General features: G+C 40.0%; 1 protein-coding gene across 1 annotated transcript in view; it reads right to left on the bottom strand.

Annotated features, from left to right (window-relative positions):
- Positions 1 to 15,000, bottom strand: part of LOC137982581 (uncharacterized) — a 53,695-nt gene that overhangs the window by 748 nt on the left and 37,947 nt on the right. The window contains exons 21-26 of the mRNA XM_068829696.1: positions 12,326 to 12,489; positions 11,601 to 11,746; positions 9,905 to 9,960; positions 9,769 to 9,805; positions 5,204 to 5,348; positions 1 to 1,208 (exon numbers count right to left, since the gene is read on the bottom strand). The exon at positions 1 to 1,208 is cut by the window's left edge and continues 748 nt beyond it. Coding sequence (XP_068685797.1) covers positions 941 to 1,208; positions 5,204 to 5,348; positions 9,769 to 9,805; positions 9,905 to 9,960; positions 11,601 to 11,746; positions 12,326 to 12,489 — 816 coding nt within the window. The 3' untranslated portion in view covers positions 1 to 940. The remainder of the gene's footprint in view (positions 1,209 to 5,203; positions 5,349 to 9,768; positions 9,806 to 9,904; positions 9,961 to 11,600; positions 11,747 to 12,325; positions 12,490 to 15,000) is intronic.

The following is a 15,000-nucleotide window of genomic DNA, read 5'->3' as shown; positions in this document are numbered from 1 at the left end:
CAAGGTGTTCACAGTGGACGGGCTAACTTTTCGACCTTACCAGCTAAAATTCGTCCCCGATTAGGCGTTGAAATTTTCCAACGGCGAGGCGTCTAAATTTACGTACGTTTGGCGTGGTTCCGTGTGAACGGAACCCCTAAATGCACAAATTTTGAACTGGTAGAAAATTCCCCCGGTACCGTGTGAATTGGGTCTTAGTCACAAATCAAACAATACGCCCGAGGGAGGAAGAATAGGGGAAATTGAAATCATCAAGGAAAGTCAAACACAAGAACAAGGAGTGAAACTTGCCACCGGAACATACCGCAACTGCTCGCTAACAAGAAAACGGTGGAAAATACAACTAAACGTTTTGCAGTCAACATCGGGAACTTCTCGTGACCAAAGAGCAATAATTTAGGGTCGAGTCAAATCACAACGTAATCCTCCCGTTCCGTACACTGAGGAAGCCAGATTAACCCTTTTAACTCCCAGTGGCCACCTGTAGATTTTACTCTGTCTACCGCCAGACGAATTTACTCGTCAATGGAGGGTCCCTCAGGCTTTAAATGGTTAACGTTTTTTCTTCGATTAGGAGCGTAATCCTGCGCAAAGAACAGAACCAAAAACGTGCCGACCTCCTTTCTTTTACAAGAAACCGCGACGACCATAGGTGTTCGTTTTCAAGAGCGTCTCCGTCATTCCGTGCACAACGATGCATTTAGAGCTAATGAGCTCAATAACGTGTTTTGGCAGGTCTAGCTGTTTAATATTTCAAAGCCGGACGCTGTGAATCCCGTGGTTTCTTTAAATTAACCTTGAATCTCACAACAGGGCCGACTTGAAGATCTTCTCGTCATCCGCTTTTAACCGGGAATGAATGACCTTAGCTTTTACTCCATTTCTTGGTGAACGAGAGAACAAACGTCTGTCCTTTTAACAAAGGAAGGAGCGGCTAAGTCTACGTCATCATTACGCTTTCCACTCTGATGTTCAGTAGCCGTCGAAGGTTGTAATTAACCGGAACAAGTTCAGCGACCCCTTCTTGGGCAGTGCAGTCCGGAGGGGAATACTTCGGCGGAATACATAAGGGTCTGTCGGCGATTTCCGCTAAGAACTTAGACCAGGACATTTCCCGGATATCAAGTTTCTTCGCCTTCTTTACCAGGGCCCCTCTGCCAATTCTAAGGTGTTCTAGGACGTCGGAAAGAAGGACGTAATTTCGTCGCCTACAAAGAGACGGCAAAGAAAATAAAGTTAGAAGAAACAAAACAACAGGTCCACTGCTTTCGTTAGGTCGTCGCCGAAATGAACAAAAAAAATGGGTCAATTTTTTTTTCAAGATTTTAAAATTACACCACTTTCTAGACCACACTGTCAAAGGACTCTTTTGTAATTCCCAGGACTTTCAATAGGCCAAACTGTACTCTCACGGTTGCATGCACAGCCACGAGAAAAGGATTGAGGCTGAAGAGTGGCAAATTATCGAATGCAAATTGTTTGCCCTGTATGTGCCTCAATCGCAAGGCTCAGTCCATTCTAATTGTGAGGACAAGAATAAGGTCTACTGACTAACGGATGGATGGATGAATGAATGGATGAATGGATTGAAGGAAGGAGAAAAAGTATAGTAACGTGGTATGTATGGTACGGTATGGGGCAGTGTCATAGATACGTAGACGCCGTAAATCCTCTATTATGCCCCCCGGGGGGCTTATTTTTTTCGAACGCGTTTGAGGGTGAAACGCATTACTGGTAGCAAAAAAAAAAGAAGAGTTACGGGTCCCTATTTCCTGTTTTGGACCAGGACAATAGACCTTTTTCATAATGGCGGCCCAATAAAATGCTATTTTGTTTTATTGCTAATAAGCCTTTCTAGCCTCGCTGCAACGCGAAAAATTCAAAAGAATATGTTAACCAAAATGAGGCAGGTAGGTCCAATAAACATACATACAATAGAGTATTGCATCGGTCGCCATTTATAAAAGTGATCTATGACTGTCTACTATGGAGATTTGAATGATATTATACGCATTGTACAAGTTATTTGCAACATTTTTTATTCACTTGTGGGAACCAAATCCGAACTTCCAGCACATGAATAAACCATACCGGATCACTCCACATGAAGTGTTACTGTCGTGATAAATTACGTAATACAGTGAATCTTTTATTGATTTGGTTCAGAAAAATAACGGGAGGGTGGGGTGGGGGCTTAATAGAGAATTTACGGTAGTGGTTTTCTGAAACTCGTATCAAGAAATGGTCTATTGTTCCGGCCTAAATTCACCCATTAAGATTTAAACAATGGCCCTATTGTTTTAAGTGACGCGTTGTGAATTTTGCCGAGACCACGCCGAGGATTTCAGGACTTATCGGAAATTTTCGGCGTGCAAAACGGGTGTTATTAGGGGGTGGGGGAGAGGTAGATTGTTCCTTGGAGAATCTATATTCACTAGGGTACCCAGGTGAAGAATTAACTTACGGCGTCAGGTGAAGAACTTATTCATCATCCAAGCATTACATGTGTTTTCTTAAATATATTTTTGTCGTTATAAATGTTACTTGTGCTTTGGGTTATCGAATCCGCCCTTACTACATCATTCGTGTTGTTGCTTCTTTTATCAAAGCGTCTTTATTCAGCCAAAAAGTCGTATGAACGCGGGGTATTTATTAAAGGTGCATTCATCAAAACGCGAATCATGACGCGCACGCTGACTTTCACATGAGCTTGAACAGGCTAAACCGAATTTAACAGATCAAAATATCTCTGCAAATCTGTTACCCCATTTTAAACTTTTTTTTTTTTCTTTCGTCGACTCAATGATCAACTGCCGAATTTTTCTTTTCTTGTAATTCCTTGCTGACTTAGACAGCTGCCAGAAGTTTTTCTGGCTGTTGTAAAGTGTTTGATTTGCCTGGACTTTTGCCGCATTTTGCGGTTTTTCTTGTGATAGAGCTTGGAGTTTCACGGCGACAGAGTTGTAATGAATTTTTAGTGTATCATTCTCAACGCGATGGCGTCTTATCTCCGCCTCATAAGCGTTAAAGAGAGCAACTGGATGCCAGTCTAGTCCTCTATGGGTATGCATAAAGTTGTTGGATAAAGTGATCTGATTATACGGTGTCCTTTGATTTTTCGAGAACATCTTTGAAGCGTGAGAGTTGGCGACTTTTTTAGCTGTGTGAAGGCTTCTTTTCTAGGTTGAATTTTTGAAGTTTTTATTGGCGTTGTGTGTGTGCAAGGAAGTGTAAATTTTGCAGTCTATTTTTGTATTGTATTTTACCTATTGTAATTGAAGAAGTACCGTAAACCTTTTTTTTCGGTGAACGTGGCATTCTACTGAAAGCGCACCCGAGTGTCTTTGGAGGTTTTCAGTCTTCAAAGTTTTTAAAATTTCTCATCTTCGCTGAGACTGCGCTTTACAATTTCACTTTTTCAAGGAACACGAGCCGTTCACCGTATTCATGATCATTTTGTGTTAAGTGACCATGAAGGTAAGACTTCATCCGTCTATTGTTTGCTTTGCTTTGAATTTTAAACCGGCAGTGCGGTCGGGCACTTACAAGGGAGGTGCGACTTTTTCAATCGATTGTTCACTCTTTTCGTCTCAATTTACAGACTCCAATGTTTTGAAAGAAAAAAATGGACGACGTTTTGTTTCGTTAAAATGTCTATAGAGTTTAAACGCTCTAATTCGGTATGAAACGCCTAATAAATCATTGCTGCTTCGCTAGTTTCATTTTAGCTTCACCCGCGCTTGAGAAACGAATAAAAAACACAATTTATTTGAGTAACAATTATTTCTACGGCGCGAGATTTGAATGAATCTCTCTGAGAATGAAGCGCGTTAAAAGCGCGAGAACTCGGCCAGTCCAATTGTTGAAGAAGTTGATTATTAAAATGCTTTGCAAAACTTTTGCTTGCGCAGAACGAAGCACATTAAAAGCCATGAGAACTAAACTAGTGGGATTGTTGAAGCAGTGATTTTATTACCTTTCTGCGTTGATATTCGATCAACTCGGTCGAAGTATGCTTCGCAAACAAAACTTTCTCTCACCCCTCACCCCAGCGTTGTTGGTTTCGTCGTCCCAATTATAACTCTGTCCCTCACCCAGGGTGCAAATTGCTCATAATTCGGTCTCGCCGAAGATTCAAGTCTCCCGTGTGAATAGTAATCGGCAATTTTGAATTTCCCTCGCGTGTTTAAAGTCTTTGTTTTAGCCTAAATCGTTTTTGACCACACACGGTCAAAAACGATCAACTATAACAATACCTATTGTTCACGAATTTGAGCCGCTTTTCTTGATACGCTTGCAGTGTGGTGTAGTTTGGAAAGTAAAGTACATTAGGTACAGTAGAACATAGTAAAGTATAGTATAGTGTAGTATACTACAGTATAGTATAGCATAGTATAGCATAGCATAGTATAGCTCAGTATAGCATAGCATAACAGCATGTTTTAGTATAGTATAGTATAGTATAGTTTAGTTTAGTTTAGTTTATATAATAACCAAATCAAAGCGCGCGCTCTGATTGGTCAATCAGCTATGTTTTATTGTGTCAGTAAACTCATGGAAAAATCGCGCGTCTTCTGAATTATCATATAAAAGCAATAGACCACAAGTTTCTGTGGTTTATAGGCATGATAAACCACTTGGAATGTTTGAAGAACACTCGAAGAATTCGTAAATCACTCGCCTGCGGCTCGTGATTTACGAATTCTTCTCGTGTTCTACCAACATCACGCATGGTTTATCAGCCTATAAACCATAGAAACTTGTGGTCTGTTGCTTAAATAGGATAGGATAGGACAGGATAGGGTAGAATCGTATACTATAGAATAGCAGAGTATTATAGAGTACCACAAAAATACAGTACAGTATAGTACAGTACAGCACGGTATAGTCAAATGCATTCCAAAATGATTGCCAAAGAAACGTTTCCTTCTAAGAGAACTTTCATGGATTACTTCTTTTCTTTGTTCTTTTTACTGTCCAAAACAAAAGCTCTTCTTTTCTTTTTCATAGAGAGTATTAATGTCCATGAGTTTCCATGGCAAACATTCACATTCCTTAACTTTCAAGGCCTGGAAATTTAATTTCCCAAATTCCGTAACTTTCCAGGTTTCCACATTATTTTAATCAACTACAAAGTCGGGATTTTACAGCCAGTGACAGGTCAAAGAGATCATTTTTTCTTTCATGCGAAGATCATAGTTACCCGGAAGTCGAGTCTTCACCAGTCATCACGGGAAGGTTGTAGGTTGGAAGATGCGGTCGATCACACATTTCAAACTCTCCCTGCAGAGAGCTGTTGCCGACTGGAACGCCCTCAAATATACCAGAAGTGTGATCAGGGGATTCATCTACGGAGGGAAACAAAAACATTTAATTAAGTCGAAGCTCGTCATAAGAAATTTCTCAATTACAGTCGAGACAAACAAGGAAACCACGATCAACTCTGCACCCTCGCACTATTTGGTTTGAACAAAAGATCAGAGTTCAATTCGAAAAATAGGATTCGCTATAATTAACATCAAGCCAGCCTCTCAGCGTCATTCTTAATCATTAACCATAGGACTTAGTTAGTTTTTAGTTTTTATTTTTAGCTTAGCTATCGTCTCAATCAACACCCATTTAGCTACCTATTATGGCTTTATATTTTATAGTCTATTTTTAACTTGTATTTTACCTTTAGCTTTGTTTTACGATAATTATCTATCATTTGTATTTATTTATTTTTCCATTGTTTGTTACATATAAACGTCCAGATTAATTTTACGTATTTTCATTCCAAGTATTTATTATCTTGTACAGTATTGCTGAAAAAGCCCGAACGGGCGAAAAGTACAGTAAAGGTACTTTCAATTACACTAGACCAGTTCGCCCCATCTTCTGTTCATGCAAATTATACATACATAGTAAATGCAGACAGTACTGTTTCGGCCTTCTGGACATCATCTAATTCGGAAGGAGGTTAAGCTTTAAAACCCACCCCAAATGTCCCACACATGTGGTACATCTAAGCCATGCCAGAAGTGCTCAAACTAGCGAGCTAGTGAGCATGCGCAATTGCTAGCGGCAATGACTCATCCTAGTAGAGTGCTCAATTTGGACATGAAAGCAAAAGCTTTGTAACGCCAAAGAGCATTTGGTGCCATAGAGAGGTTTCGAGCGTTGGCGCTTCTTCAGATCGAATTATACAGAACACAGTTTTTGAGTGGATGTAGAGATTGCTAACCCATTGACTGCCTCCCATTGACGAGTAAAATCATCTGGCGTTAGACACAGTAAAATCTATTAAAAAGCATTTTTCCATGAAAAAGAAGACCAGTCCGACACTACAGAAAAAGACGTTTTTGAAACGCTGGACTCCGCCAGAAGGCTAATTCGCATCGATAGACTTTTTCATCAAAAAATGCCGCCATGATGTTCATAAACTAAACTTCAATCGCAACACCAAACTTTCCAACCTTTCTAAAGGAGAATGGACTGCTCTCATAAGTCAACGGCAACAATTTATCAACAAGCGTACACTACGAACCAACAGATTCCCATAACTACTTGCTGCATTCGTCCTCTCATCCACAACACGTAAAAAAACGCCATCCTATTCTCTCAATTTCTCAGACTTAGGCGCCTCTGTACTGACGAGTCCGACTTTCACAGCAAGTGCGAGGAAATGTGCCAGTTTTTCAAAAAATGTGGCTACCCTGACTCCGCTGTCACCACAGGCAAACACCGCGCCCAAGAAATCGATCGAGAAAACCGCACTACAAAATTACAGAACGAAGAAAGCAACAGAATTCCATTCACCCTCACCTACCATCCACAAAATCATGCAGTCAAAAATGTCATTCTCAAAAACTTCATAATTCTCCGCAATGATCCCGAAACATAACATATATTTCCTCTACCACCACTCATTTCATTCAAACGCGACAAAAACATAACTAACTTTGTAGTTAGGAGCGCACTCAAGTCTGACAACCAACCGGGAACTTTCAAATGTACACGCACACGATGCAAAACTTGTCCTTTTATTTCTAGCATCGGTCTCAGGACCGAATCGATGCTTTAAAATCTCTGACCACTTAACATGCATCTCCGCAAATGTCACCTACTGCATAACCTGCACACTATGTAAGAAGACCTATATAGGCAAAACAGAGAAAAGATTGAGGGAACGCTTTCGCGAACACCTACCAGATGTAGAAAAAAACGACACAGATGCATCAAAACCAGTTGTGCGCCATTTTAATCTTCCCAATCACTCCCACCACAACATGACAATTTGTGGCCTATCTTTACACACGGAAACACAAAAAGCCGTAAGTTTCTGGAATAAAAATTCATCTTGTAACTAGGTACACTCTATCCTCACGGAATCAATGAACGCCTCTCATTCCATTAATTTATTCACAAATTCATGTTACCATATTTCCACCAAAAGCAAAGCTCCCCCACACCCGCATAAAAACCAACAACACCCACAATTCCTCTATTCGCTCTGACGAAGGGCTAACGCTCGAAACGTCACTTTTCCAAATCGTTCACGGTGGTACTTCGACCTTTATCAACACGTTTGATAAAACCAAATTTTCCAGTTTCGCTCTCCGAGCGACGCAGCACCACAGTTTCTTTAGAAACTACAAATTTGTGAAGTCTATTAAGTCCCATGCCTAGGAGTCATTGGGTTAAATTGCAGAGAGGCCCCTTGACGCCGTCCGACAGTTTCTTCAGAAACAAACTCCGCAAGCTACAGGGAAAGGGTAGTTCGTTATATCGGGGTTTCCTTGGAAAGAGGTTCCATGAATTTCACTGTAAGTGATATCAAGAAGTTCGTTCGTTATACCAAGGATATCGTTATTAGGGACCTTAAGCAAGGACGACGACGACGGCTACGAGAACGTTGTCTAAAAATATTATTTCCTGTTACTGTAATAATTTTGCGATTGCTCTGAGTCGCTTGGCAAGGAGAATATGAATCCACATTGCAAGAATAAAATTGGTGAGAACGGTGTGGATATTTAGAGAGAAAATTGAAAATTGATCGTCAGGTGCTCTCGTCCTCCACGTGACCTCAAATTTGGTCATTTCACGTCGTTGTCAAGACGAGAACGGCAAAGAAATGTATCAAAATGTAAAACGCACGTGCACGGCGTGCAGAACTATTGTTTTTACTTTAATCCTATTGTTTTGTGGCGTTCTCGTAGCCGTCGTCGTCGTCCTCGCTTGAGCTCCCTATTATCGTTAAATCGACGTCTCTACTTTACGGAACGATTTTGAACTGCGCAAGACGAAGAATCACTCCAATAAGCTGCTGGGATAAATAATTCAGTCGAAAGCCCTTATAAGAAGCAAACTTAAAGAGCGAGAAGTTGCACATCCCCACGCATTCGTCACGCATTCCTGCGTGACCAGCCTAAAAATTAGCCAGGACGTAAGTCTTACAAAGTCTCTCGTGATTGGTTCAGAAAACAATAAACACAAAAATATGCAACAGAAACAATGGAGCCTAATCCTTAATACAATAGAGTTGCGCCCTATAACAGTCCAGTGACTTGAGGTTGGTAAAGAGCTTTGCGGTATCTGTAAAAACATCTGCCATTGTAAAAGCAAAGAACGAGTAGTATCCAGGCACTCCTTCCAGCGTGACAACCAGAAAAAGAAAAGATGCAGTAGTCGGGTTGACAAGCAATTCAACAGCTGTTACTAAAAAATGAGCCTAAAACGAGGCTCGTGTGTCATTACAATACAGAATGACCCAATAGCTTAGTATAAGGGATATTCGATCCTACTCAAAGTTGAGTACTTTACGGCTTAAACATCGGGCAAATACACACACTTTAAGAAATGTAGACAGTGTCGGTTACGAATTGATAGAAAGTAAGCATTGCGTTGACGTGAAACGACTCTCTCTTTTGAGAAATGGCTCGATATCTGTGACCAACTGGCATCAAAACGAACGAAAATCAACCTAAATTCTATGAGCAAAGCAAATTTCAACTTGATGTTTTCCGTTTGTCGTTAACGCGATGCAAAATCTCTCCCACAGCTTTTAAACCCAAAGACGCACTATAAATGCGATCGCTTCACGCTCTGCTTTTTTTACAAAATTCATTTTAAGGGGTGATGTCACGCTATTTTAGGGTGTTTAGGGGAAATCTTTAGTTAATCACGAGTTTAAAACTCGAAAATGGTAATGTCGAATTCCTTTACGGATAGAATTATCGTTACATCAAACAAGATAATTCAAAGCAAAAACGACCTTTATCAAGGCGATCTGCCATAAACTTGAAAAACGTCGCTCGGACTCTTTTCAAAATTACCCAAATGCAATCCGTTTCAATCTTATCCATATGTGTCCATCTATGCTTCTATTTCCTTTTTTTTTTTGCATCAGTTCTTTTATATTGTTCAACAGTTTTAAGAGGTTATTGCAATGTTTTATTCTACTTTTTGGTTGTCATAAAATTACATCATTTTGCGTGACATAGCCACTTTCCGCACAAATGATTATGACCGTGATCAACAAGCAGCACGACAAAGACGGAACCTCTAAAAGATATTTCCAGCGCGAGAAAAAGGGACGGGGGATTTAAAAAAAAAAGAACCAACCACAGATTTAAAAAAAAACATATTTCGAACGCATTGCCATTACGCGCTTTTTTTCTAGCACAATTTATCACAGAGCAAATCATCTGCATGTGGCTGAGGCACCAAGCCTTTAACGGTGGGTCTTTGTGTTTTAACTGTTATAAAAACGCGCAGTTTCTAGCTTACCCAAGAAAGATGAAGATCCTCTAAACTCCCAGCATCCCTGAAAAGAAGAAAAAAGATCAGACATTGCTGTGGCAAAATCCGACGATAAAAACAAACCTAAGTCGTCAAATGATCTTTAAGAACAACGTGTAAGCACCTCGCAGTCACTTGTAGTTGTCGGGAAGGTCTTCAAATCCATATCTTCTAAAAAACCTGTACAAAATCAAAGATTATAAAGAGCTCGATGACAAACGCAAAAGGATTACCAAAGGGGAGCGTTATATGTGTCACTAATAGGCGGTGGTTTTCAAAAATGATGTCTAAATATTAAGCCTCGTAAAAATCAACACCATGACTACAATAGTCTATAGTCTACACTAACAGGCACCAGTTAAGGTGATTGCTCAGAAAAAAAAAGTTGTCGAATGATTTTCTTGAAACTTCCCCTGAATGTTCCCTACTAATCCCCTTTTTTTAGAACTACAATAAAAAAGATATGTCACCGTGCTTGCTTAAGACATATAATGGGCCAATCTTACCCCATTAATGCCTGTACTGATACTAAACACGCGCGTTATTTCATCGGCTCAGGGTACATTTTGCGGTAGCTGCACGAGAGGGTTTTTAAAGAAACACTAGAAAAAACACCTGATAGGTAGAAAGTCTACAGCATATGGAACACTGTCTTGTATAGTTTATGGAAAAATAAATCAACTTAAAACGACGCCCACTCAAAATGTTTCTCGAGTCGTTGTTTTCAAGATCATAATTTACATCCCTGGGAAGGGGCTCTGTGTACGTTTTTAGCTATATCCTTTTTTCCTTCCGCTAAATTGTTCAATTTTTTTTAAAGAGGTTAATTTGCACACCATAATTATGCAATAAGAATATAGGTCCCCGTGCTCGTTTAAGAGTAAAACACCATCGAACCTGTCTATCTCAATTATCGTAGATCGAAACAACAAAATTCGCCATGTTCTCGGAATGCGCGGGCTTATTCGCAGAGTTATGGGTCATTCACAACTTCTCTCATGTGTTTTGAGAACTGTTCCAGGATGTATGATCGACATACGCCATATTTACAATGTTGCAAATTTGAGCAATTTATAAATATTGACACATCATATGCGCAGTACAGGATGCGCAGTCTAATACTGAACAACCACCGTAAAGTGCTATTCAGTCAAAAGGCAAGCGAACACACAGTCAGTCGGTAAAGTAATTCTATTACACATCCAGTCAATCAAGCAGGCAGTCAGCCAGCTGGTCATTTTGTCTGTCAGCCAGTCAGTCAGTTAGTCATTCAGTCAAAAGCAAGAGAAAATGAAGGGACAGAGAGGGAGGCTCCCGGTCCAGCCCTTGGGTTATGTCATGTCCACGAAAGTTATTTTTAGACGAGCGGAAGTCTTTGTTCTAGCGGAAGTCTGTCTTCCGAGACGTCCGCATGCATTTTGAAAAGACATGATGAATATTTATTCATCAGCCTTCCACGTGCGCCGCCATTTTCTCTTTTCACTAAGAACCTGAGAGCGAGGCAAGACTGCACGCGGACGTCTCGGAAGACTGACTTCCGACTTCCGCTCGTCTAAAAATAACTTTCGTGGACATGACATATCCCTGCCAACGCCCTGCGACTCCCTCTCTGTCCTCTCATTTTCTCTAGGTCAAAAGTCAGTCAGTCTGTCTGTCAGTCACTCAGTCAGCAAGGCATTCTGCCCTCAGTCAGTCAGTCAGTTAGTCGGGTAAACAATGAGTCAGTCAGTCGGTTGTACAGTCACTTGAGTCTGTCAATGAGACAGTCAATAACCCATACTGTATTCATCATCCTTCTGAGCATGTCACGCGCCACGCACCTTCCAAAAAAGATCTTGAGTTGGGGTCTTTGGTACAACTGAGCGCACTGTTTCCAGAATACGTCGCCAGCAGTGGGTCTGCACCGTAAGACAGTAAGAGTCTTAGATTATCTACATGACCACCTTCCGCAGCATCGTGAATAGGCCTGAAGAGGAGAAGAAAAAACATTATACATGTATTACTGTCCACCCTAAATAAGAATCGCACCAAAGCCATCATGAAACAATGACATAGTGCTGCGTGTTCGCTCCGAAGCATGCTGCGGAATAATGCGCCGGTGTTAAGGACTGGCGATCGTGAAAATCTCCAAGAATCGCACAGGATCATATTTCTTATCGACATTGGTTCACGGTAACACAGGAAGAATGCTTCGCTCTTAGAATCTTAGAGGAACAAACGGGAGTACCCGGAGGAAAATCTCTTGAAGCATAGTTGCGTGCGAGAATCGACCCAGAGACACATTGGTGGGAGGCAAGTGTTATAGACCTTTTTCATAATGGCGGCCCGATAAAAAATTATTTTGTTTTATTACTGATATCCTTTCTAGCCTCGCTGCAATGCGCAAAATTCAAAAGAATATGTTAACCAAAATGAGGCCAGTAGGTCCAATTAACATAAATACAATAGAATATCAAATCGGTCGCCATTTATGAAAGTGGTCTATAGCCACTGCGCATGTGTTCAGTCGCAGAACCACCCAAGGTTATCACTCTAGCAGATTTACCTTATCCCATCATTTGAACAGGCGTTCACATCAGCACCGTACTTTGTCAGAACCTTCACCACTTCAGTCTTTCCTCTCGAACACGCCTCGTGTAGCGGTGTCCAGCCCGCGTTGTCCTTAGCATTTGGATCGATACCTTGGTGAATGTGATGATGGACTGTTTCCTGGAAAATCGGCAAACATTTCAAAAGATATAAGCGAAGTTACTTTTTGAGACGAAACCTTACGAGAGAGTTTGTGCGGTTAGAATACTTAATGCTGTCGCTCCTTTACCCTTTAATAAACGCTGACGAGGACAAAGGTAATTTTGACACTTGGTGATTTAATTACATGTACAAATTGTGTCCCGCTAAATATTACAATGCAAATCCGATATACCATCGCATGACAACGACCAAAATGACTATAAAAATAATGATGACGATGATGATGATGATAGACCTCATGATGACGAGGATGATAAAAATGATGACGATGACCTTGATGATGATGATGACAAGAGTGATGATAAAAATAGCGACGATGATGATGATAATAATAATAATAATAATAATAATAATAATAATAATAATAATAATAATAATAATGATGAAGAGGACGACGACGACGATGATGATAGAGATGATGATCAGGGGCCGGTTTCTCGAAGCCTGATTAGAGGTAACCGTTGGTTAAGAGCTGTCAAAACCTATAGGTTTCCACGGTAGTTAACGCTGGTTAGCGCTAACCATACTTCGATCAACCCGGGCCAGGATGATAACAATGATGACAATTCTAACGATTGTGATGATGATGATGATGATGATGATGATGATGATGATGGAGATAATGACGATCACATTGATGATGATGATGATGATGATGACAATAGTGATGTGATGACAAAAATAGCGAGGATGATGATGACACTAATGATGAAGACGATGGCGATAATAATAGAGATGATGACGAAGATGATAACAATGATGACAATTCTAACGATTGTGATGATGATGATGATGATGACAACAGTGATGTGATGACAAAAATGATAACACTAATGATGAGGACGATGACGAAGACGATGATGATAGAGATGATGACGAAGACGATAACAATGATGACAATACTAACGATTGTGATGATGATGATGTTGACAACGAAGATAATGATAACGGACGATAATGATAACGATGACGATGATAATGATGACGACGCTGACATTGATGACAACGATGATGAGGCTGTCAAATGACTAAAAGCTAGAAACATCAAACGATGAGGACTCTGTTTTGAACAGCCCTATTTAACATACGGTTCTATACTATGGGGAAATAATTATAATTATGATCCTATTTATTTTAGAATAAAAAATAGCGATATAAAAACATGACGTTTCGGCGACGACATGTCACCATTATCAAATGCAAAATTATAACAAGATAGTGAACGTTATATATACACAATAGCAAGTGACAAATTACATTGGAATAAACGAGGCGGGAATAAACAAAAGAATGGGAAAAATGTTTAAATAAACAATTTCGCTGGAATGGAGTCATTTTGAGATCCTATTTTATGGTGTTGTAAAACTTCAAAATAAGGTAATCAGAATAATCAACGACGTCCCTATTCGAGACAATATCACCCCCATTACAGTCGTTCGAATACTTCAAAGTTTCCTGATATTATAAAACTCTATACTTGTCTGTTTCTTTATGATCATTTAAGTGATGCTAAATCCTCCAATTTCATATTACTACTGTTATCAGAGCAATAAAGGTATACCACTCGTAATGCCTCTTCTGACCAACTCTACAACCCCTTTTTTCGAACAAATATTAGAAATTTCTGCCCAACAATTATCGGTCGGTACTTTTGGAACGACCTTCCTCTTGCTATCCGTTCTGAGCCTTTACAAAAGGTTTCAAGAATGCTCTCTTAAAACATAACCTCTCTCAATATGAAATTTAAAAATCTGGATTGCTCTTATTACACATACTCTTTCCCTTTTCATAGTACTAGGTCTTAGATCATGCATGCATTGTATTGTTTGGCTATTGCTGCCGCAGTGAGTGAGCCTGAAGCTCCTTAATCGGGAGAAGAACACATTTTTCTTCGAAACGCAAGGGATTGTGGTCAGAGGTGCAAGGAATTGTGGTTGTGCGCGAATGGAGAAATTCAGTTGCGCGGTATGATCTGCTCTGTTTTTTCTTTCGCTTCTGGTTATAGTTTCACTGTTGCGCTACAAAACAATAAATTCGAAATCGTTCAATGAAAAAGGCTAAGAGCTTGGAATGTTGTAAGAAACAAATCTTTTAACAACCTACCCAATTCTCAGGTCTATGCGGTACACCGTTTCTGAGTTATTTGCTAAAGCGTTACACACAACTTTATAGAGCTTTGAATGGAAACGCAATATGGTCCCGTTAATCAACGAAACATACATCTGTTTTTCACTTTGCGATGAAAGCGCTTATTTTTCGCTCACGAGATAAAATACATGTCTATGAACACATCTCCTACTGTACGTGAAAGGCTCAAACTGCCGAGATTCATAGGGTTAGAAACTCTTCTCAACTAAATACCTTTGTATATCGAATTGTCACGCAAGGTGACAATTCGCAAATTCAAATGCTGTATTTTTTGAAACGAAAGACGTCATTGAACTGGAAACTTGCAAAAAGATTTATTTC

The sequence above is a fragment of the Montipora foliosa genome, chromosome 13, assembly GCF_036669935.1.
Source record: "Montipora foliosa isolate CH-2021 chromosome 13, ASM3666993v2, whole genome shotgun sequence".
NCBI lineage: Eukaryota > Metazoa > Cnidaria > Anthozoa > Scleractinia > Acroporidae > Montipora > Montipora foliosa.
The sequence above is the reverse complement of the archived record's forward strand: the minus strand, read 5'-3'. Positions and strand labels throughout refer to the sequence as shown.